Source organism: Siphateles boraxobius, unplaced genomic scaffold (assembly GCF_051911475.1).
Source record: "Siphateles boraxobius isolate OS27281-9 unplaced genomic scaffold, OSU_SipBor_1 53, whole genome shotgun sequence".
NCBI lineage: Eukaryota > Metazoa > Chordata > Actinopteri > Cypriniformes > Leuciscidae > Siphateles > Siphateles boraxobius.
In genome coordinates, this window is record NW_027509175.1 from 13,507,202 (window position 1) to 13,526,902 (window position 19,701).

Below are 19,701 nucleotides of genomic sequence, written 5' to 3' on the forward strand. Positions count from 1 at the left end.
ACACTCCCAATAAGACTGGTAACATGTTTTAGGAATGTAAAAAAAAAATGTAATGTTGAATTAAACATCATTTCAAAGGCGGCTACAGCTATCATGCTTCCTTAAAATGACACGTCTCTCTTTTCTAAGAGGAAAGAATGACAAAGACAAAGTCAAAGCAGCACTCGAACACATTCATGCATATTAATGACGCCGATAACACGAGGGAATCAATGAGCTGTAAAGATGACTTCCGCGAGGGACTGAATGAAGCAGTGTGTTCTGAGCATGAGATGACCAGCCCCGACCAGTTCAAGACACGTTTCACTGGGTGGGAACAGATGTTTGTGGCCAGAATTGTTCCTTGAGGTCACATTTTCCAAAATGAAATAACATGAAGTTCCTATCCTATATGAAGGACACTTTCAGGCCTACATCTCAGCTGCAAGGAGCGTCAAATCCATTGGCGTCGCGTTTTGGGCGTTTTGACCGTCAATCAGAAAGTTGAAAGTATCTGAGCTTTATGGTAATGAGCTATGATGCGGTTCAGCGGCAAAACGGCAGCAACCAATCGGAATATAGACGTCCTTCGCGCTGGCCAATTCTGGAGAAACATGCGATGTAAACTTTCGTTCCTACCAAAACATTAGTTACGAGAAAATGGAGGAGAAGCTAATCATCACCGTTGCTGGGTTTCCTATCATTTATGGGAAACGCTTCCTTTTACAGTACGTTAACTTACGTGTACTTAGTGTACTTACCTAAGAAAGTACTGGGTAATAATGCTTAATTTTACAGTGTGTTAACTTACGTGTACTTAGTGTACTTACCTAAGAAAGTACTGGGTAATAATGCTTAATTTTACAGTGTGTTAACTTACGTGTACTTAGTGTACTTACCTAAGAAAGTACTGGGTAATGCTTAATTTTACAGTACATTAACTTACGTGTACTTACAGTGTACTTACCCAAGAAAGAACTGGGTAATAATGCTTAATTTTACAGTGTGTTAACTTACGTGTACTTACAGTGTACTTACCTAAGAAAGAACTGGGTAATGCTTAATTTTACAGTACATTAACTTATGTGTACTTACAGTGTACTTACCTAAGAAAGTACTGGGTAATATAAGGTAAGTACATGGGTTAAGGTTAGGTTTAGGGGTTGGTTCAGGGTTAGTACCTTACCCAGTTATTTTAATTACTATAATAAGTACATAGTATGTACCTGGGGAACAGGACTGTAAAAGGAAGCGTTAACCATTTATGATATAACGTTGTTTGCATATAGATAACGGTCCTGGAGCGTGTCATGAACCCAAAATCTCAGAGTCTCAACGTCTTCTCCGCAAATACAATACAGCAGCACCCAACAACAACAACTTCGCGATGATCCATAATGATCCAGTGATACACATTTGAAGATGAGCGCAACTTTTATTGGAAATATTTACGAATGCTTGTTTTAAGTGGGAATGCAATTAATTGGCTCACGGTAACACAGATGTGACCAATTGCACTAGATGCAAATAATAATAATAATTATTATATATTTTTTTTTCGACCAAATGTGACCAAACCGGTTATAAAAATGCTGTCATTATAAAAGGTTTCATTTCATGTCGTGACACTTCTGTTCTCTCGAACATTGATGCTGCTACGTCAGAGCGGCCAAAGCGTCAACAAGCTTCCTCGTACTTTTTGACACGCATCCTTGACAGGACGGCCAGACCTTCTTTGCCGCTCAAGTCGGAGGCGGTGTGTACGTACAGTTATACTTTTTCACATGTTCATCTGTCTTCAGTGTGTACTGTTGCTGAAAAAGTCCCTCCAGCAGGAGTTATTCTCTGTATCTGTTTCTGAACTCCCTGAAACGCCTCCATTGTAGCCTTTAGTTTCTTCCGGGAACAAACACGTCACAATATTCCTCATTTAAATAATTAATATGCAGAATAAAGGGGCGGGGCCTGGTTGAGTTAGTAGTGTGTTGAAACTGGCGGTTATGGTAAGGGGCGGGACATTTCCCAAACACGCACGACCAATCACAACACATTGATCCAGCTGACCAATCAGAGCACAGTGTAATTTTCAGAAGGAGGGCTTCATAGAGACAGGAAGTAAGCAGAGCGTTACTGACAGACTGGGAAGAGAGGAGCTGCAACAATGCAGAATATGAGGAAAATAATCAAGCATGAAAACCTTTTCTAGTAGAGGCTAAAAACAAAATCAAGACTGAAAAATGGCCCTTAAACTTCTTTCTGAAGACGATTTTCATGAATCCAGCTCCAGAAACCTCCTATCAAAGCACATGTTCAGAAATAAGGGGGTTCAGGAACTGGGCCGGTCTGGTAGCAGTGTTTAATAGGTCGGTTGATGTTTCCTGTGGCGTTAAATCAAAGATGAAAGAAGTGAAGAGGAGTGTGTGCGAGTGCCAGCCGCTGCGGTCAGTCTGTGATGATCACTGCAGGAAAACACCAATTACCAGCATATACAGCTCAACAGCATGATGTCAGAATCGCCACAGGCCCACAAACACTGCTGTGTACTATACAAGCATGAAACATTCAGGACACATCCACATGCCATGAGTGAGGCTAAGAGATGAGAGATAATGTTATGTATAAACAAAAAGAAATTGTTAAAAAGTCCACGTAAACACTGACTTCAAATACCAGCATTATTCTAATCTAAAACTGATGTTTTGCACACATGATCATTTGCTTCTGCCATATGACTAATAATAAAAATAATTATGCTTACTATATGTATTATCTATAAAATTCCTTGACGATTTACTAAGGTAACCATAATCCAAAATATTATAGTTTATGCGGAAATAACATCTTAAACCAGCCTAAACTGATTAGAAGATTATAGATGGGTGATAATGTAGTTATATTTTGGATGGATGGATGGTAATGTAGTTGATGGGTGGATGGATGGATGGTAATGTAGTTGATGGGTGCGATGAATCAAGAATCAAGTTTTGAACTGTATGCAGTAACTGTTATATTTCCTGTTCTATTTGCAGTGCATTGAGCACAACATACAAATTATGTGAATATAATACTGTTCCTGTATTCTCAATAAAAGGCAAATTATAAACTTTTTTCTTGATTTATTTTGAAACTTAATAGATATCATGTAAAAATATCGATTATTGAATCATATCGAATCGAATCGTATGGTATCGAGGGGAATTCTGAAGTATCGAAAATAATCGAATCGTTGGCTTAAGAAATCGGTATCGTATCGAATCGTCCTGTAGGCTCCGATTTACACCCCTAATGGACGTATGGTAATGTAGTTGATGGATGGATGGATGGATGGATGGATGATTGGTAATGTAGTTGATGGATGGGTGGATGGATGGATGGATGGATGGGTGGTAATGTAGTTGATGGATGGATGGATGAATAGATGGATGGATGGATGGATGGATGGATGGTAATGTAGTTGATGGATGGATGGTAATGTAGTTGATGGATGGATGGATGGATGGACGGATGGTAATGTAGTTGATTGATGGATGGATGGATGGTAATGTAGTTGATGGATGGATGGATGGATGGATGAATGGATGGTAATGTAGTTGATGGATGGATGGATGGATGGTAATGTAGTTGATGGATGGGTGGATGGATGGATGGTAATGTAGTTGATTGATGGATGGATGGATGGATGGTAATGTAGTTGATGGATGGATGGATGGATGGTAATGTAGTTGATGGATGGATGGATGGTAATGTAGTTGATGGATGGGTGGATGGATGGATGGATGGATGGTAATGTAGTTGATTGATGGATGGTAATGTAGTTGATGGATGGATTGATGGATGGATGGATGGATGGATGGTAATGTAGTTGATGGATGGATGGATGGTAATGTAGTTGATGGATGGATTGATGGATGGATGGATGGATGGTAATGTAGTTGATGGATGGGTGGATGGATGGATGGATGGATGGATGGTAATGTAGTTGATGGATGGGTGGATGGATGAATGGATGGATGGATGAATAGATGGATGGACGGATGGTAATGTAGTTGATTGATGGATGGTAATGTAGATGGATGGATTGATGGATGGATGGATGGATGGATGGTAATGTAGTTGATGGATGGATTGATGGATGGATGGTAATGTAGTTGATGGATGGATGGATGGCAATGTAGTTGATGGATGGGTGGATGAATGGATGGATGGATGGATGAATAGATGGATGGACGGATGGTAATGTAGTTGATTGATGGATGGTAATGTAGTTGATGGATGGATGGATGGTAATGTAGTTGATGGATGGATTGATGGATGGATGGATGGATGGATGGTAATGTAGTTGATGGATGGATGGATGGATGGATGGATGGATGGTAATGTAGTTGATGGATGGGTGGATGGATGGATGGATGGTAATGTAGTTGATGGATGGATGGATGGTAATGTAGTTGATGGATGGATTGATGGATGTATAGATGGATGGACGGATGGTAATGTAGTTGATTGATGGATGGTAATGTAGTTGATGGATCAGGATTTAAGCACATTCCATCCAGTGTCAACACTGGCTCTTTCCGCCATGATCCCGTTAGCTGGAATACTGGCGGATTGGAAGGGCAGGAAGCAGACGGGATTGTGGGATTGTTGAGAGGATTATCCCGTGGCGGCTGAGGCCTCGGGTTTCCCTTCTCTTCCAGAGATTGATTAGTGTATTCATGAGACCGCGCTGCTGCATTATTCATCTAAGATTCACCCCAAAACAAGCTTTTCCATCATTAGCCACATGCAGTATGCTAGCTTTAGCGTAATGAGGTAGCAGGGTTTGGCATTGCTAAACTTTCGCCAGTGGGATATTACAGTTAAGCTGGGAATGTGTGCCATAATACCTGGCTATTACAATGATCCATGAGCGGCAAAAACTACTTCAACAAAAACATTTCATATTTTTTAAACTAACAGATGTGGCCTAGCGGTTAAAGCATACGCACCACCATTCATTACTCGTTAATCCTCTAGATAAAAGATTAGCATAATACTATTTTCAGTATTATATAGGTTACAATGCACCATATGAACATTTTCTGTTTGCACTAAAAAAAACAATACTACATTTGCCAAAATTTCACACAATGTAACTCACTAAATCATGCATTTGAGCCAGAAGTAATATCAACTTCTTGACTCAAATATTTGACCTATATTCAAAGTAGTGTTCACATCCAAAATTAGGCAAGTGCTCGATCAAAAAAAGTCAATATTTGACCCAACAGAAAGAGGGAAAAATGGATTTAAAAAGAAATTCTAATTAGATAACTGGATGCCTTTTGCTAAATCAAAAATACATATGACGAAATGAGATAATGTGATCTTTAAAGCATTACCATTGCATATTGCATAATATCTTTACAAAATAGTTGTCAGTATACCGAGAACAAAGTGTGCAGTATGTAGTGCACTGCACAGGGCATCATTCATGAAACACAGGCAGAACAAATGTATGTGCAAAACATTCAAAATAGCAAATTGTTGCATTCATTTGTAAAGCTATTCTTTATGAAAATTTTAGTAAATTACAAAAAAACATCAAAATTCAGCAACACTTTGCAATAATGTTCAGTTAGTCCATGATTTGGGTATCAAGAATTAACAATGAAAAGCATTTATTCATGCATCTTTATTTCTACATATACCAATACATTTTTAACATTTGATTTTTTTCATCTGTACACTACTGTTTAAGAGTCAGTATTTTTTTGGTTTTTAAAAAGAAACTAATACTTTTAATCAGCAATGATGCATTAAATTGATCAAAAGTGACAGAAAAAAAATTATGAATAAAGTTACAAAAGATTATATTTCAAATACCCACTGTTCTTTTGAACTTTCTACTCAAAGAATCCTGTTTCGAAAATTCCACAAAAATATTGATATTGATAATGTTAAATTTTAATAATTTTAATACTGTTGTTTTTACTGTATTTTTGATCAAATAAATGCAGCCTAAGAAGAGATTTTTAAAGACATTAAAAAACTTTTGAAGGCAAATATAACGGCAATATAAGTGTATTATAAATTAACAATACTATATTTACCCTACATTAATAAATGCTTTGTTAATTAAAAGATGATGATGATGATGATGATGATGATGATGATGCCTTTTATTTGTAATGCGCTTTTCTCCAACCCAAAGCGCTACACAGTTTGGTAAACAAATATAAGATAATTAAAAACAGAAGAATCAAACAACGATAAACAAGATAATACCAGACATAATACACTTCAAAGACAATAAACATTTTTTAAAAGATGGGTCTTTAAAGACCTCTTAAAGCAGTCCAAAGTTGGGGAATTTTTAATCGCAAAAGGAAGTTTATTCCACAACCGTGGGGCAGTAACCGTAAATGAGCGACCACCCATCGACTTTAATTTAAATGTGGGTTGCTGCAGAGTAGAAGAGTCAGACGAGCGTAGAGGACGATTTGGAATGTAAGGAACAACTAGATCACAAAGGTATTCCGGTGCTATCCCATGAATAGCTTTATATGTTAAAATCAAGATTTTAAAATCTTGATCTAGTCTAAAAAGACTAGTTAACTTACTAAAAACTGTCTTTTGCCAACTATTCTATGTCAATTGTCACATTGAACTAAAAAAAAAAATAATAATAATATATATATATATATATATATATATACACACATATATACAGTATATACAGTATATATATATATATATATATATATATATATATATATGTGTGTGTGTGTGTGTCAGTGTGTGTATATATATGTGTGTAATAATCTTTGGTAACACTTTATTTTTAGTATCCTTGTAACACGTTACATGTAGTTACTGTAGCAATAACTATAACCCTAAACCAAACCCCATAGTAAGTACATGTAGTTAATTAATATTTTTCAGTACTCAAATGCATAATTACACTGCAACACAGACAATTTCAAAAAAAAGTGTCACTGAATTTTTTCAATGACAAATTTCCACCAAAATGTTCTACTTGTGTTTTATAAACGAGTCCCTTCATTATATAATACAAGACAAGTAATGTAATACAAGTTGAGTTTTTTTCCTAGATACATCCTTCAAACTGCCGGCTGAGGCAGGAGTGATAAACTGACACACACAGATGAGAGATTCTCCATCAGCCGAGAGCCATCTTTATCCCGTCACGACTAGCCGGCTTAACACACACTAGCGACCCACAGCTGAGGATCTATTTCCAGATCTCTTCAGGAGAGGATTCAGCGGGAGACACACACACACACACACACACACACACACACACACACACACACACACGCTCGCTCGCTCCTGAGGGGTCTCAGCGGGGGCGATTCATTCAGAGATGGACGCGGGAACCTCACGCCTCACGCACTGGGTAGCAATGAAATCTTGATTCCAAACAAATGATATACTTGTAATTAGATTATGTACAGTAGGATCATGTGACACTGAAGACTGGAGTAATGATGCTGAAAATTCAGCTTTGATCACAGGAATAAATTACATTTCACTGTATATTCACATAGAAACCTGCTATTTTAATTTGGAATAATATTTCACTATTTTTACTGTATTTTTGATGACGATAATGCAGTCTTGGTGACTTAAGAAACGTCTTAAAAAATCTTGCCGACCACAAACTTTTGAACAGTAGTGTAAATCTGATTCAGTTACTAAGCAACAAAAGAACACTAGAACACATTTTCTAGAACACTAATCAAATGTAATGACCGTGTAACATCAGATGTATGTTTGCCCATGTGAATTATTCAGACAGCGAGATGCTACGAATACACTGGTTTTCTATCTCACGTGCAGTCTACACACACGCACGCACGCACACATCGATTTAAAGGGATAGTTCACCCAAAAACGAAAATTAGCCCATGATTTACTCACCCTGAAGTCATCCTAGGTGTATATGACTTTCCTCTTCTTTCAGACAAATACAATCAGAGTTATATCAAAACATTTTCCTGGCTCTTCCAAACTTTATAATGGCAGTGAATGGCCATTTCTGTTTTGAAGTCCATAAAGTGCATCTGTCCATCATAAAAGTCCTCCACACAGCTCCGACGGGTCAATAAAGGCCTTCTGAAGCGAAGCCATGCGTTTGTGTAAGAAAATTATGAATATTTAAAACTTTAGCTTCTGGCCAAACAAACATACGGATTCGACTTAAGTCTAAGCGCAACTTATGCGAGTAATGCGGCGTTCTGCTGGTATTTACACTACTTCCCACGGCATAAGTTGCACTTTAGGCGTGTTGTTGAAATGGGTAAGATTTTGGAGGAAGCAGACTACAGCAAATAAAGACCCCTGCTTAAAAGATACCCGCAAGTCTCCTGGTTTTTGCTTCTGAGTTTTTCTATACTTACGAAGAAAAAGTTCACAACAGGCGTAAGTAAACTGCGTATGTTCGTTTGGCCGGAAGCTAGAACTTTACTTTGTAACATTTTAACATGGACAGATGCACTTTGATGGACTTCAAAACAGAAACAACCATTTATAAAGCTTGGAAGACCCTTTAACGCTGCTGGGGCATAATATATATATATATATATAAACCCCCAAAAAATTCCATTTAAGGAATGAAATAAGACCATGAACTTCTCTCAGCTGTACTGAGAACAACACATTCTTGAATAAGAAATAAACCTTGACAAAAGTGACGCTTCAGAGCTTCTGAATGGACGTTTGCTCCCAAAATTCAAATTGAAAGTCAGTGAAGTAAAACATCAGTTACGCACGGTGGACGTAAATAATGTCTGCTCTAAAACACGTTCAGATAGCGCCACAATCTGGATATGCAAATGGTGAAGAACTCATTTGGGTCTCACAACGTGAGCCCGTGCCCCCATGTGTGTGTGTGAGTGTGAGTGTGTGTGTGTGTGTGTGTGTGTGTGTGTGTGTGTGTGTGTGTGTGTGTGTGTGTGTGTGTGTGTGTGTGTGTGTGTGTGTGTGTGTGTGTGTGTGTGTGTGTGTGTGTGTGTGTGTGTGTGTGTGTGTCCTCTAAGGGCCGCGGCTCTTCCTGTTGGACCGTCACAATCTGGGAGAACAGAGAGGAAGTTTCCACTGGGAATCTTCAAGCAAAACTGCAGCTTATATAGGAGCAGAAACCCTTCTTTACTTCGCTAGAATACTGGGAATGTTCATTCTAGATTGTTACCCTTAACATGGGAAAAATAAAATATATAAATAAATAAATAAATAAATAAAATATATAAAACATTATTTTAAAAATAGGCTATATCGGAAATTCTCTCAATGAAATTTAGTTTTTTGTCGTCCCTAAATAAAAAAACACACACACACACACACACACACACACACACACACACACACATATAAATATAAATAAATATATATATATATATATATATATATATATATATATACACATACATATACATACATACATACATACACATATATATATACATACATACACACACATACATTTTATATATATTTTATACATTTATAAAAAAAATGAAAAAATATATGGGAGAATCTCTCAATGAAATGTAGTTATTTGTCGTCCCTAAATAAATATAAACAAATAAAAATTATTTAAAATATATGAGAGAATCTCTCCATGAAATTTAGTTATTTGTTCTTCCTAAATTATATATATTTTTTAATTAAAAAATATATGGAAGAATCTCTCTACAGTGCAGACTTGCACATTTCCAGATAATAACATAAGAATGGGGAGTATCTATAATAATGAGAATTTAGGGATCCTCAAGAAAGTGACAATGTAAAAATGTGCAAAAAGGCTTTGCTTTAAAAAATTACATTTAGTATTTTTGATTGTATATTTTGGGGGGTGAACATCTTCGTGAGATTCGTCCATATATGTAAAAATATCTGAGGCCGATGTGTTTGTCCTAAAATGTTGTTTTAAAATACAGTCTGTATACCATACCTCTTTTTTCTCCATTCTAAATGACAGTCTTGCATGAAGAAAGAAACCACAGACTCCAAGCATCCAATAACACACCCTCCATTATAGGAATACTTGGCATTTTCTCTCTTTTTCGACAAACCAAAGCATTAGCTAGAAAGCATAACTACACACAACTGAACCTGTGTGTAACTGGTAAAAGAGAGCTGTATGAACACTGACCAAGACTAAATCTAGCATGGTTAACTTTAACCCAACTCAAAACTAGCTGTGCAAGCAGACTGAAAGCTTATATCTCTGAATCAACAGTTTCTGGAAAAACTGCAGTTTCGTCAAACACCCTCATTAAGCCAATTTAGACAATGAGCCGTTGCCGTACTGTGGGCTTGTAATTGCAGACCAACACAAAAATAGAGAGTAATTCCATAACCGTATGGCTCAAAATAGTATGCACGTAGAATTATTATGTAGATGAAAATAGCCTGGGGACGCATTTTAACACTTTAACCTGTGCTGATTTGGCATTTTATATACCATGTTCAAACTTCAGAGATACTGAATCAAAAAACAGGGCATACCAATCCGATACTAAAATAGCAGTACGTCCAAAAATACTCAAAAAAGGCTAAAATTCCATTGATTCATGAAAAGGTTTGATCAAAATCTAATAACAAAACCAGTTGACAACATGTGAATTCGTAAAATCCAACAGTGATTCTTACTAAAACTTTTTAGTTAACTTTAGTTAACTTAATTGTAAAACTCTATAGTAATCTGTACTATTTACATACTATGCTTTGTTTACTCAGAAAACCCAAGTTAAGATCCATTGATTGGTCTGAGTGCGGTTTTTGAGGCGGGGAAATTCTTAATGGACTTTTGACTTATTTCATCCACTTCTTCTTTGTTTGCAATCACACATTTCCCAAAGTCATCTTGAATGTTAGCCTAGAAATCTAGACGCACCCTAGCGGCAGCAAAAACTTATTTTGCAGCAAAGTGTGGTCTAGCAACTCTCCGTTGGCATTCGAGCTGCAAAAACCAAACTCTGGTCAATCACATCGTGTATAGAGTTGGTGGGCGGGCTTAACATAATGACGGCAGAGTTGCGCGTTATTTCCATAGGTGATTTCCCTGCTACTTGAAAACCAAGGAGATGCTGCTGGCGAACAGCGGTCTTTCAAATCGTCTTTGGCCGCGACTCTGGATGACTTGGAGTTAAGAGACCGTCACTTAAGTCATTCTTAAAAAAGGAAGATGTGTTCGGAGATTTGACGACCGGATACGGCAAAAGTTTAATATATCAACTAGCTCCTGGTGGAAAACGCATGGGACTCACTCAGCCACAGCCGTTCGTTGCTCTGGTTGGTTGTAGCGCTGTCCTATTGCGTGCAGAAGGAATTTGAAGGACAAAAGTTTATCCCGCCCCTCGGATTGAGGTATGCCAATTGTGAGTTCTCAGACCTAACATCTGTATGTAGGTCTGACTTGCCAGGCTACTTGAATGTTGGATTGTCAATACAACTGAAATATTTGAGAGAAAATTACATAAGTTGACTTCATAAATTGATGTTGATTTTCCTAAAATATTTTAGTCACCATTATGGTGATTAGTGTTCCCCTTGGTTGGGCACTTGGAACTTCATTTACTTCAATGTAATTTTCTTCCCATTGATGCAATAAGACATCAGTTAATTGGTGTCAAAGAAAGAATATACATATATATATATATATATATATATATTATTTTATTTTTTTATGCTCTTTGAGCTCAGGAAAAGCGCTATATAAATTAAACGTATTATCATATATATGTGAATTAATTAAGTATATATAACGTAACTATATTTCATGTAAATAAATGATCTTTTAGAATTTTGTTGCTAACACTTATGTCCTAAGGTTTATATAATCTCTCTATATTTGTGACAATCTTGTAATTGATCATACTTGAGTCACACAGACTTCAACATTCAGCATGCAAAACACAACAGCAATTTTAACCATTAAATTTTATTTAAACTAAATGATCAAGTACTCTCTACATTTCTTTTTTAGTTAAGTAAGTGAACTAACTTACTAACTAACTAAGCATTTGTCAGTACCACATACTATTACTATTTCACTTTACTTGCTCTTTTTAAGGCAATCGGTTTCCTGATATTTTCCTAGTAATGTGAACTCTAATGAGAAGTTAACACAAGTAATGATTTTGATTCAACAGTACTTGATTATACTTGATTAACACGTTTTCTATACAAATGTTATTAAGGTGTGCCAACTATAAATTAATACACTACTTTACTTGGAAATTTTAAGGCAATCGGTTTCCTCACTTTTTATAAGTAAAGTCAACTTATCACATTTTACAATGTGATGTGAACTTGAAAACAGGAACTGTGCCAAGACTATTGGGATTTCCATACTGAGATCCCATCTAACAGGATATCCTGAACGCTGCAACAGGGCAATATGATGATGACAAGCGTTCCTTCGACGCCCACATGTTACATTAGGCTCTAGACTCCAAAATAAGACTTTTATTCAGCCAGGATGATCAAATTAAATTGATCAAAAGTGACAGTAAACACCTAATTTTCCAAAAGATTCTATTTCAAATGAATGCTTTTCTTTGGAAATTTCTATTACTAAAAGAATACGGGAGGGGGGTGGGGGGGGGGGGGACGGGTGATGCTGAAAATTCAGCTTTGATCCCAGAATATAAATTACATTTTAACATATATTCACATAGAAAACCGCTATTTTAAATTGTAATAATATTTCACATTTTACTGTATTTTTATAAAATAAATGCAGTCTTTGTGAGCAGAAGAGACTCTTTCAAAAACATTTTAAAAAGCCTCCCAACCTCAAACTTTCTGTATGTATTTATTATATAGATGGCAAAGATGTAACTTTGGTGAAACTAAAACAAATGTGTTCCTCTAAACCAGTCAGCACTAGCTAATCTAGTTGAGACCAGTATGAAATCAGACATACATTTTCAGTTCAAACCCTCAGAGAAAAGCTCTGGGTCCCACAGGAAATCAGCCCGTTTCAATCCCAGCATGCTCCAGTCCTGCCAACAACAATCTTCCAACACAGATCATCAGGCCGTCTCATCTAAATGACTGCGGGAGCTTCCTTTGCTCCTCATCTAAGCATGTTTCTGAGCACTGATCACTCCAGCATCACATCCACAGAAAACAAGTGTTTTCTAATTTCTAATATATTCCACAGAGCTCCGCTATCAGAACAAACTGTATCCGTAGCGTCTGGACCGGATCAGCACCGAATGGAGCGGTTCAGCAACGGTTCGGCACGATGGTGGAATAGCGGCTAAAGGGTCAAAGAGCAAAGACCAAAAACAAAAAAATCATGGCATTGTTTAAGTATTTGTATCTTTTTGGGTTTATTTAAATCATATTTTCAACTAGATTTTATTCAAATGGATTAAAATCAGCATACATCTGTTAAATCTAGCCAGTGTGAACATGGTTTAAATATGGCTGATTGGAACAAGCAAGATTCGCTTAGTTAAAAATGTATGATTGAAACAAATAGGATATTGATGATAAATATACTGTTTTAAAATCAGGTTATTGTGTATCTAAAAAACATTAAGTTTATTAGTTCTATTACAGAAATCTCATTCTTACTTGACTTCTTTTATTTATGTATGACTGAAAAGTATTTGTTAAAAATAAAAATATTATATGCAAATCAAATACATAAATCTTTTTTTTTTTGGTTTTAGGCTATTGTTGTAGGTGATGCAGCCTTATACAGTGTGTGTGTGTGTGTGTGTGTGCGTGTGTGTGTGTGTTTAATATAATAAATATCCGTAATAATATTTTTTTTTAAAAATCTCAGTTAATATCTGGATTCACTCACAAATGTGTGACACTACAAAAGTATGATGGGTTGTTTTCATGTTTCATGTTAACTTAAAAATACTTTAATTTATTCTCCATAAAAAGCGACCTCAACGTGTATGAAATACAAAACCCTCCATCGCACACACACACACACACACACACACACACACACACACACACACACACACACACACACACACACACACACACACACACACACACACACACACACACACACACACACACACACACACACACACACACACACACACAGTCTGTTTCCACAAAGTCACAAACGTATGATACATATTTATGATTTTATACCTCTGGCCTTTGGGTAACAGATAAAGTCTTTCATCCTTTTTTTTCCATTTCATTATTAATTCTTCTAGCCCAAAGAGAGTGTGCAGTGTAGCAGGTGTGTGTGAGGTGTGTGTGAGGTGACGTGTGGCTCAGACTGTCAGGTTCACTTTAGAGATGTGGAGAAGTGCAGTGGCTTTACTACGGCTCAGTCTGAAAGCAGAGACACGTGAGAGTGACCCAATCAAAGGGGTTTTCAATTGGCCATTATAATAATAGACACATACTGAACTAGATTTATGTGATGCTAGAGCGTTCTAGATTACTTTCCTAGATGTTTGGGGAGGTTTAAGACTGTAACTGACCATTTATTTGCTTATAACATTTAAATGGACAAGGTTATGAGGTTTATTGACTGATGCAGATCTCAAAATCACAAATTCCACTTTCAAATATAATATAATCATGATTTAGAGATAATCATCTGCAATTATTGGAAATAAATTGAATAATGGAAATAAATAAATTAAGCGTAACACCGAGCTGAAGCATTAAGCCAGATAAACTGAACTAAAGCAACGAAAGCTGCAGGGGATCTGGTGTCACGTCTGGATGGAGATCTAGATCGCCTCAGGAAACCAAGAATCAGTTTAAACGAGACTGACCGTCTACACTGAAGCACCTCGAAGCGTTTCTCCACACAGATGCAGCGCTTTTATGGGCCTTATCTCACTATTAAAACTGCCGGCAACAACCGGCCCTCAGGGCATAAGCGGAGCACAGGGTGTGTATCCAACGGCCCCTACACACACATCACAAACCTGAGGAAGATTAGAGTTTGTTCGCTGCTTTTACTTTTTTTTTTTTCAGCTGAAGTTAATATTTTCCTGTCGAGATCTCAGTCAGGAATTCTGATGAATTTCTTCTCTTTTCTGCTACCCAACATGCCTGAGGAGCTTATGGCTCCCTTGGTAGCGATCAATGAGTAACAAGACTAGGGCTGCAACTAACGATTATTTTGGTAATCGATTAATCGGACGATTATTTTTTCGATTAATCGATTAATCGGATAGAAATTAAATTAGATTTTTTTTTTATTATAACTAAATAAAACCGTAAATCAGGGTATTTATGTGTAAAAGTGTACTTTAAAAAGTGCAAAAGCCACACATTGAGTTTTACAAATATCAATATTTGCATTGTTTTTAATGATAATTGCTGATGGCAAGTTGACAAACATGATTATTGTTAAAAAAAATGATATCCAACATATTATGTTTTAACACAATTTTTGTTAAACAAATTTACACTGACATGTTGTTCAGATGTGAATATCTGAACTAAAAACAAACTAAAAACATCTAAAATATATAATTCATTTAATTTTTATTTAAAATTAATTATATATAAGGAATATAAGGATAAAGAATATAATATATGTTATATATAATATATAAAAGAATAATATAAGGATAAATTGATTAAATAAATATAGAAAGACTGAAAACAATTGTGTGAACGTAGAGCCGCAGTAGATCGCGTTTGAAAAACAATTAAAACTTAGTAGACAAATGCTATAAAAAGAGAACGGAATGGAGGTAACGTTACCCAGCAAGCTAACAGGCTTGAGTAAAGGACAGGAGAAATTATGCATTAGTGCACACGCATTTGCTGAAAACCACTGACTACAGTGACTAAAAAACAATATTTTACTGCTGCTGTTATTAACTGCCTTTGTATTTAATGCTTCACTTTGTAAAGACCATTTTAATTTAACCTATTTCTGCGGTAGCGCTATTTTAATCCATCACTTACGTTGCGAGCGAACTGATTGCGCAACCTGATGCTCAACCTGATGCTCGAGACAAAATACAGACATCCCAAGATCCCGGAAGTCTCCCGCATATTGACTGCGGCTCCCTGATGCCCGCGAATTAGTTCAAACTCCCGAAATCATGCGAGACAGAGACTGCTCCAAACCTGTAGCGCGCGCGCTCGGCAGAGCGCCTGAGGGAGAGAGACCTTGCGTGTGTGTGCGTACCAGTAAACGCTCCCCGTGACGTAAGCAGACCAACTAATCGATAATGACATTCGTTGACAACGATTTTCATAATCGATTATAATCGATTTTATCGATTAGTTGTTGCAGCCCTAAACAAGACTGAGCTTTTCAACATCATTACCATTCCCAAGGGAGCTTAAGTGACGAAACGAGAGGGCAATCGAACACAAAAAGAGTCGAAACTTGAGGGGAAAGCAGCAGATGCTTTAGTATGTACTTGCTGGCCTGCTGGGATACACAACTAATCAAAATACTTATGAAATGCAGAGGTTTTTCCATACAATTAAACCTGGGCTGTGTTCAAAAATGGAAAATTAGCTTACTGCCCAATATATATTTTAAATAATATGGATTAGTATGCATTACACAATAAGCAATTCAAACAATAGCATGCTACACTGTTGTCACATGACCTCAATACGTTCACTGTCCACTGCTGTCAAGTTATTGTCTTGGAATCAAAAAAATTTTTTTTCTAAAATGCAATGTAAAATAAATAAAATAAAAAATGCAACAAGGTAAATAACAGTCAGTGCAGTGAAAGAAAATAAATTGCAATAAAATAAAACTAAAATGCAATGTAAAACCAAAGCAAATTGATATGCAATAAAATAAGTAAAATAAAATGCTTTAATGTAAAATAAATCAGTGCAATAAAACGCAATGCAATAACATGAAACAAAACACAATGCAATATAACAGAACGAAGCAAAATGCAATAAAATGCACTAAAGTAGAAAGCAGACAGTGGCTTACCGAGACCTCAAAGACTTCCTGAGTGTCGTCCAGCATCTGGACCCGGATGGAGATCTGTCTGCCCGGAGGCATGGAGGGGGGGCGCTGGCCGGGCTCCAGTGTGCTGATGCCCAGGCTCTCAGGGGCCCCAAGCCTCTGCCCCGCCCCCGAGGGCCGCTCCTCTGGCTCCACCATACTGCTGCAAACCCACCTGACAACAGAAGACATTTCAACATTTAAATGACGGCCAAAACGCTCCATATGGGATACACACAGATCCTGCAGCATGGTTCGGTGATCACACAGGCCGATGACATAGTTTTCCTTTTTTTACAGCTGGAAATCCAACCTCGTGCTGCCCTGGAAAATGCCAAGGATGATTTATGATTCCTGAAATGTATATTTCTGCAGAAAAATACTTGTGCTGCTATGGCAATTTCTCACACAGGTCTTAAAGTTAACTCTGGTTCTGCCTGACTGCTCATTATCCACATAAACACAGCTGTTAGTTATAACCCACTCTACAACAACCACCACTGGTGAAGAACTGAACCATACAACTGAACCCCATGGCAACAGGTCGGCCAGATTTGTAGATGCAAAGGTAAATGCAATGCAACAATGCATTAAAATGTAATGCAAAAAAATACAATAAAAAAAATGCATTCAAATAAAAAACAAACTTTGTGGTTTTAATCCCATCTGAATCTTGTTCAACTTTTGTAAAAAATAAATAAAATGGAGCCCATTACAGTTTTTCGACCAATTCCGTCCGGATATAAATGTTTGTGATTGCACTGTATTACACTTGCACACAAAATAAAAACACTTCTTATATGTTCGCTACAGTAATGCAATAATGATGAATTTCTATCTTGTAACAGAATGTAACTGCGAGTTAAATATTTTACATTATGGACATATAAATGCATTGAAAAGGACACCGCTTCCAGTGGGAACATCCCATAGGAAACATGTGGATTCATTCAAACCCGACAAATCCTTATTACTGTTGTGACGGCTTAAAATCAGACAATAGGCCCACCGTCTCTCACCATTGAAGAACACTGAGGTTATGGGTTTAGGAAATCATTAGGAAGGGTTTAGAGGCATTAAATCCGGGATTTCTAACCCTAAAGAACCAGATCTCGTACTGTGACTCCAACATGATGGATTATAAGCTTGTGCGCTTCAATAGAACACCAATTTAACCAACGAAACGGGCAGATATGTATTGAAGCACCTTATAAAGCAGAAACTTTCATTAAAGATGGAAAGTCTTTCAGCTAAGGTACTAAAACCAGCTTTTACTAGTTCTGTCCTCATGCTAACCACTCTTTCTAAAGAACTGAGAACTTAATGAAATGCAAATTTGTCCACTTGCATCTAAACCCTCTTACGGACATCCTCTGAAATATTCAAAGACTTTTTAGAGGAATTCAGTGAAGCAGAAATGCATAATGGCATTTGAAAGACATTTGAAGAGCCTAAATTATACAGAACTCAGCAGAATTAAAGTAAACGCCACAAAATAAGTCCCACTCTATGTCAAGTAATCAGAGCGCTGCCTCCTCGATCGGGAACCGATCCAGAGCTTATTCAATACATTATTTAAAAGAGCATTTCTGTGGTCAGCACTCATAAACTGAAGATTTATAGTCTTTCCATCTCAGTAATTTGGCAGATGTTCTGACACTGATGTTGTTGAGTTGTTTTCTGAATACAAAAATGACTATAAACTATGATAATAAATGAGAAGATATCATTGTGATGTGTGCATGTATGTATGTGTGTGTATATATATATATATATACACTACCGTTCAAAAGTTTTTTAGTTTTAAGATTTTTAATGTTTTTAAAAGAAGTCTCTTCTGCTCACCAAGGCTGCATTTATTTGATTCAAAATACAAAACAAACCCAGTTATATTGTAAAATATTATTTCAATGTAGAACAGCTGTTTTCTATGTGAATATATAGTAAAGTGTAATTTATTCCTGTGATCAAAGCTGAATTTTCAGCATCATTACTCCAGTCTTCAGTGTCACATGACCCTTCAGAAATCACTATAATATGATGATTTGCTGCTCAAGAAACATTTCTGATTATAATCACAGTTGAAAACAGTTGTGCTGCTTCATATTTTTGTGCAAAACGTCATTCATATTTTTCAGGATTCTTTGAAAGTTCAAGAGAAAAGCATTTAATTAAAAAATAAATATTTTTATTATAAATATCTTTACTGTCACTTTTGATCAATATAATGCGTCCTTTCTGAAAAAAGTATTAATTTCTTTAAAAATAAAAAAAATCGTATTGACCCCAAACTTTTGAACAGTAGTGTGTGTGTGTGTGTGTGTGTGTGTGTGTGTGTGTGTGTACACATATATATAAACCAAGATTAATCAACCATCAGAGTCAGTGTTCACTCCTTTTATCTTCTATTTTCATTGGCAAAGCATGTAAAGAATGAAAACAGCTGGCCATATTATGACTAAAATGTCAGTTAGATAATATTAACATCTTGTTTATTGAACTATTGTATAAAGCAATATCATTGTGTATTCAGTGCAACAACCCTCTAGCTTGTGATAATTAACAGGTTTCTCTCAGTCAGCTCTCAGATATCCACCGATGGACAACACATATCGCCCAAACACAAGAGAATCAGTTACTCCAGGAATCACAGATGGAAAATGGGCCACTTCTACGCCTCACGGGGTAATCAAACGTAAAAAATGTGTGTGTGTGTGTGTATCAAAGAGAGATGAGAGAACAATTATCCGCTTGTGGCACTAAACAGCGTCTCCTAT

General features: G+C 36.6%; 1 protein-coding gene across 8 annotated transcripts in view; it reads right to left on the minus strand.

Annotated features, from left to right (window-relative positions):
• The window catches only part of farp1 (FERM, RhoGEF (ARHGEF) and pleckstrin domain protein 1 (chondrocyte-derived)), an 88,616-nt gene that overhangs the window by 60,859 nt on the left and 8,056 nt on the right, over window positions 1–19,701 (minus strand). For all 8 annotated transcript variants that reach the window (XR_013195443.1, XR_013195442.1, XR_013195441.1 and 5 more), the window contains exon 2: window positions 16,910–17,099. Coding sequence is in view for 5 of the 8 variants with exons in the window: in XM_077205405.1 (XP_077061520.1) it covers window positions 16,910–17,083 (174 nt within the window). In the remaining 3 variants the exon portion in view is untranslated. The remainder of the gene's footprint in view (window positions 1–16,909; window positions 17,100–19,701) is intronic.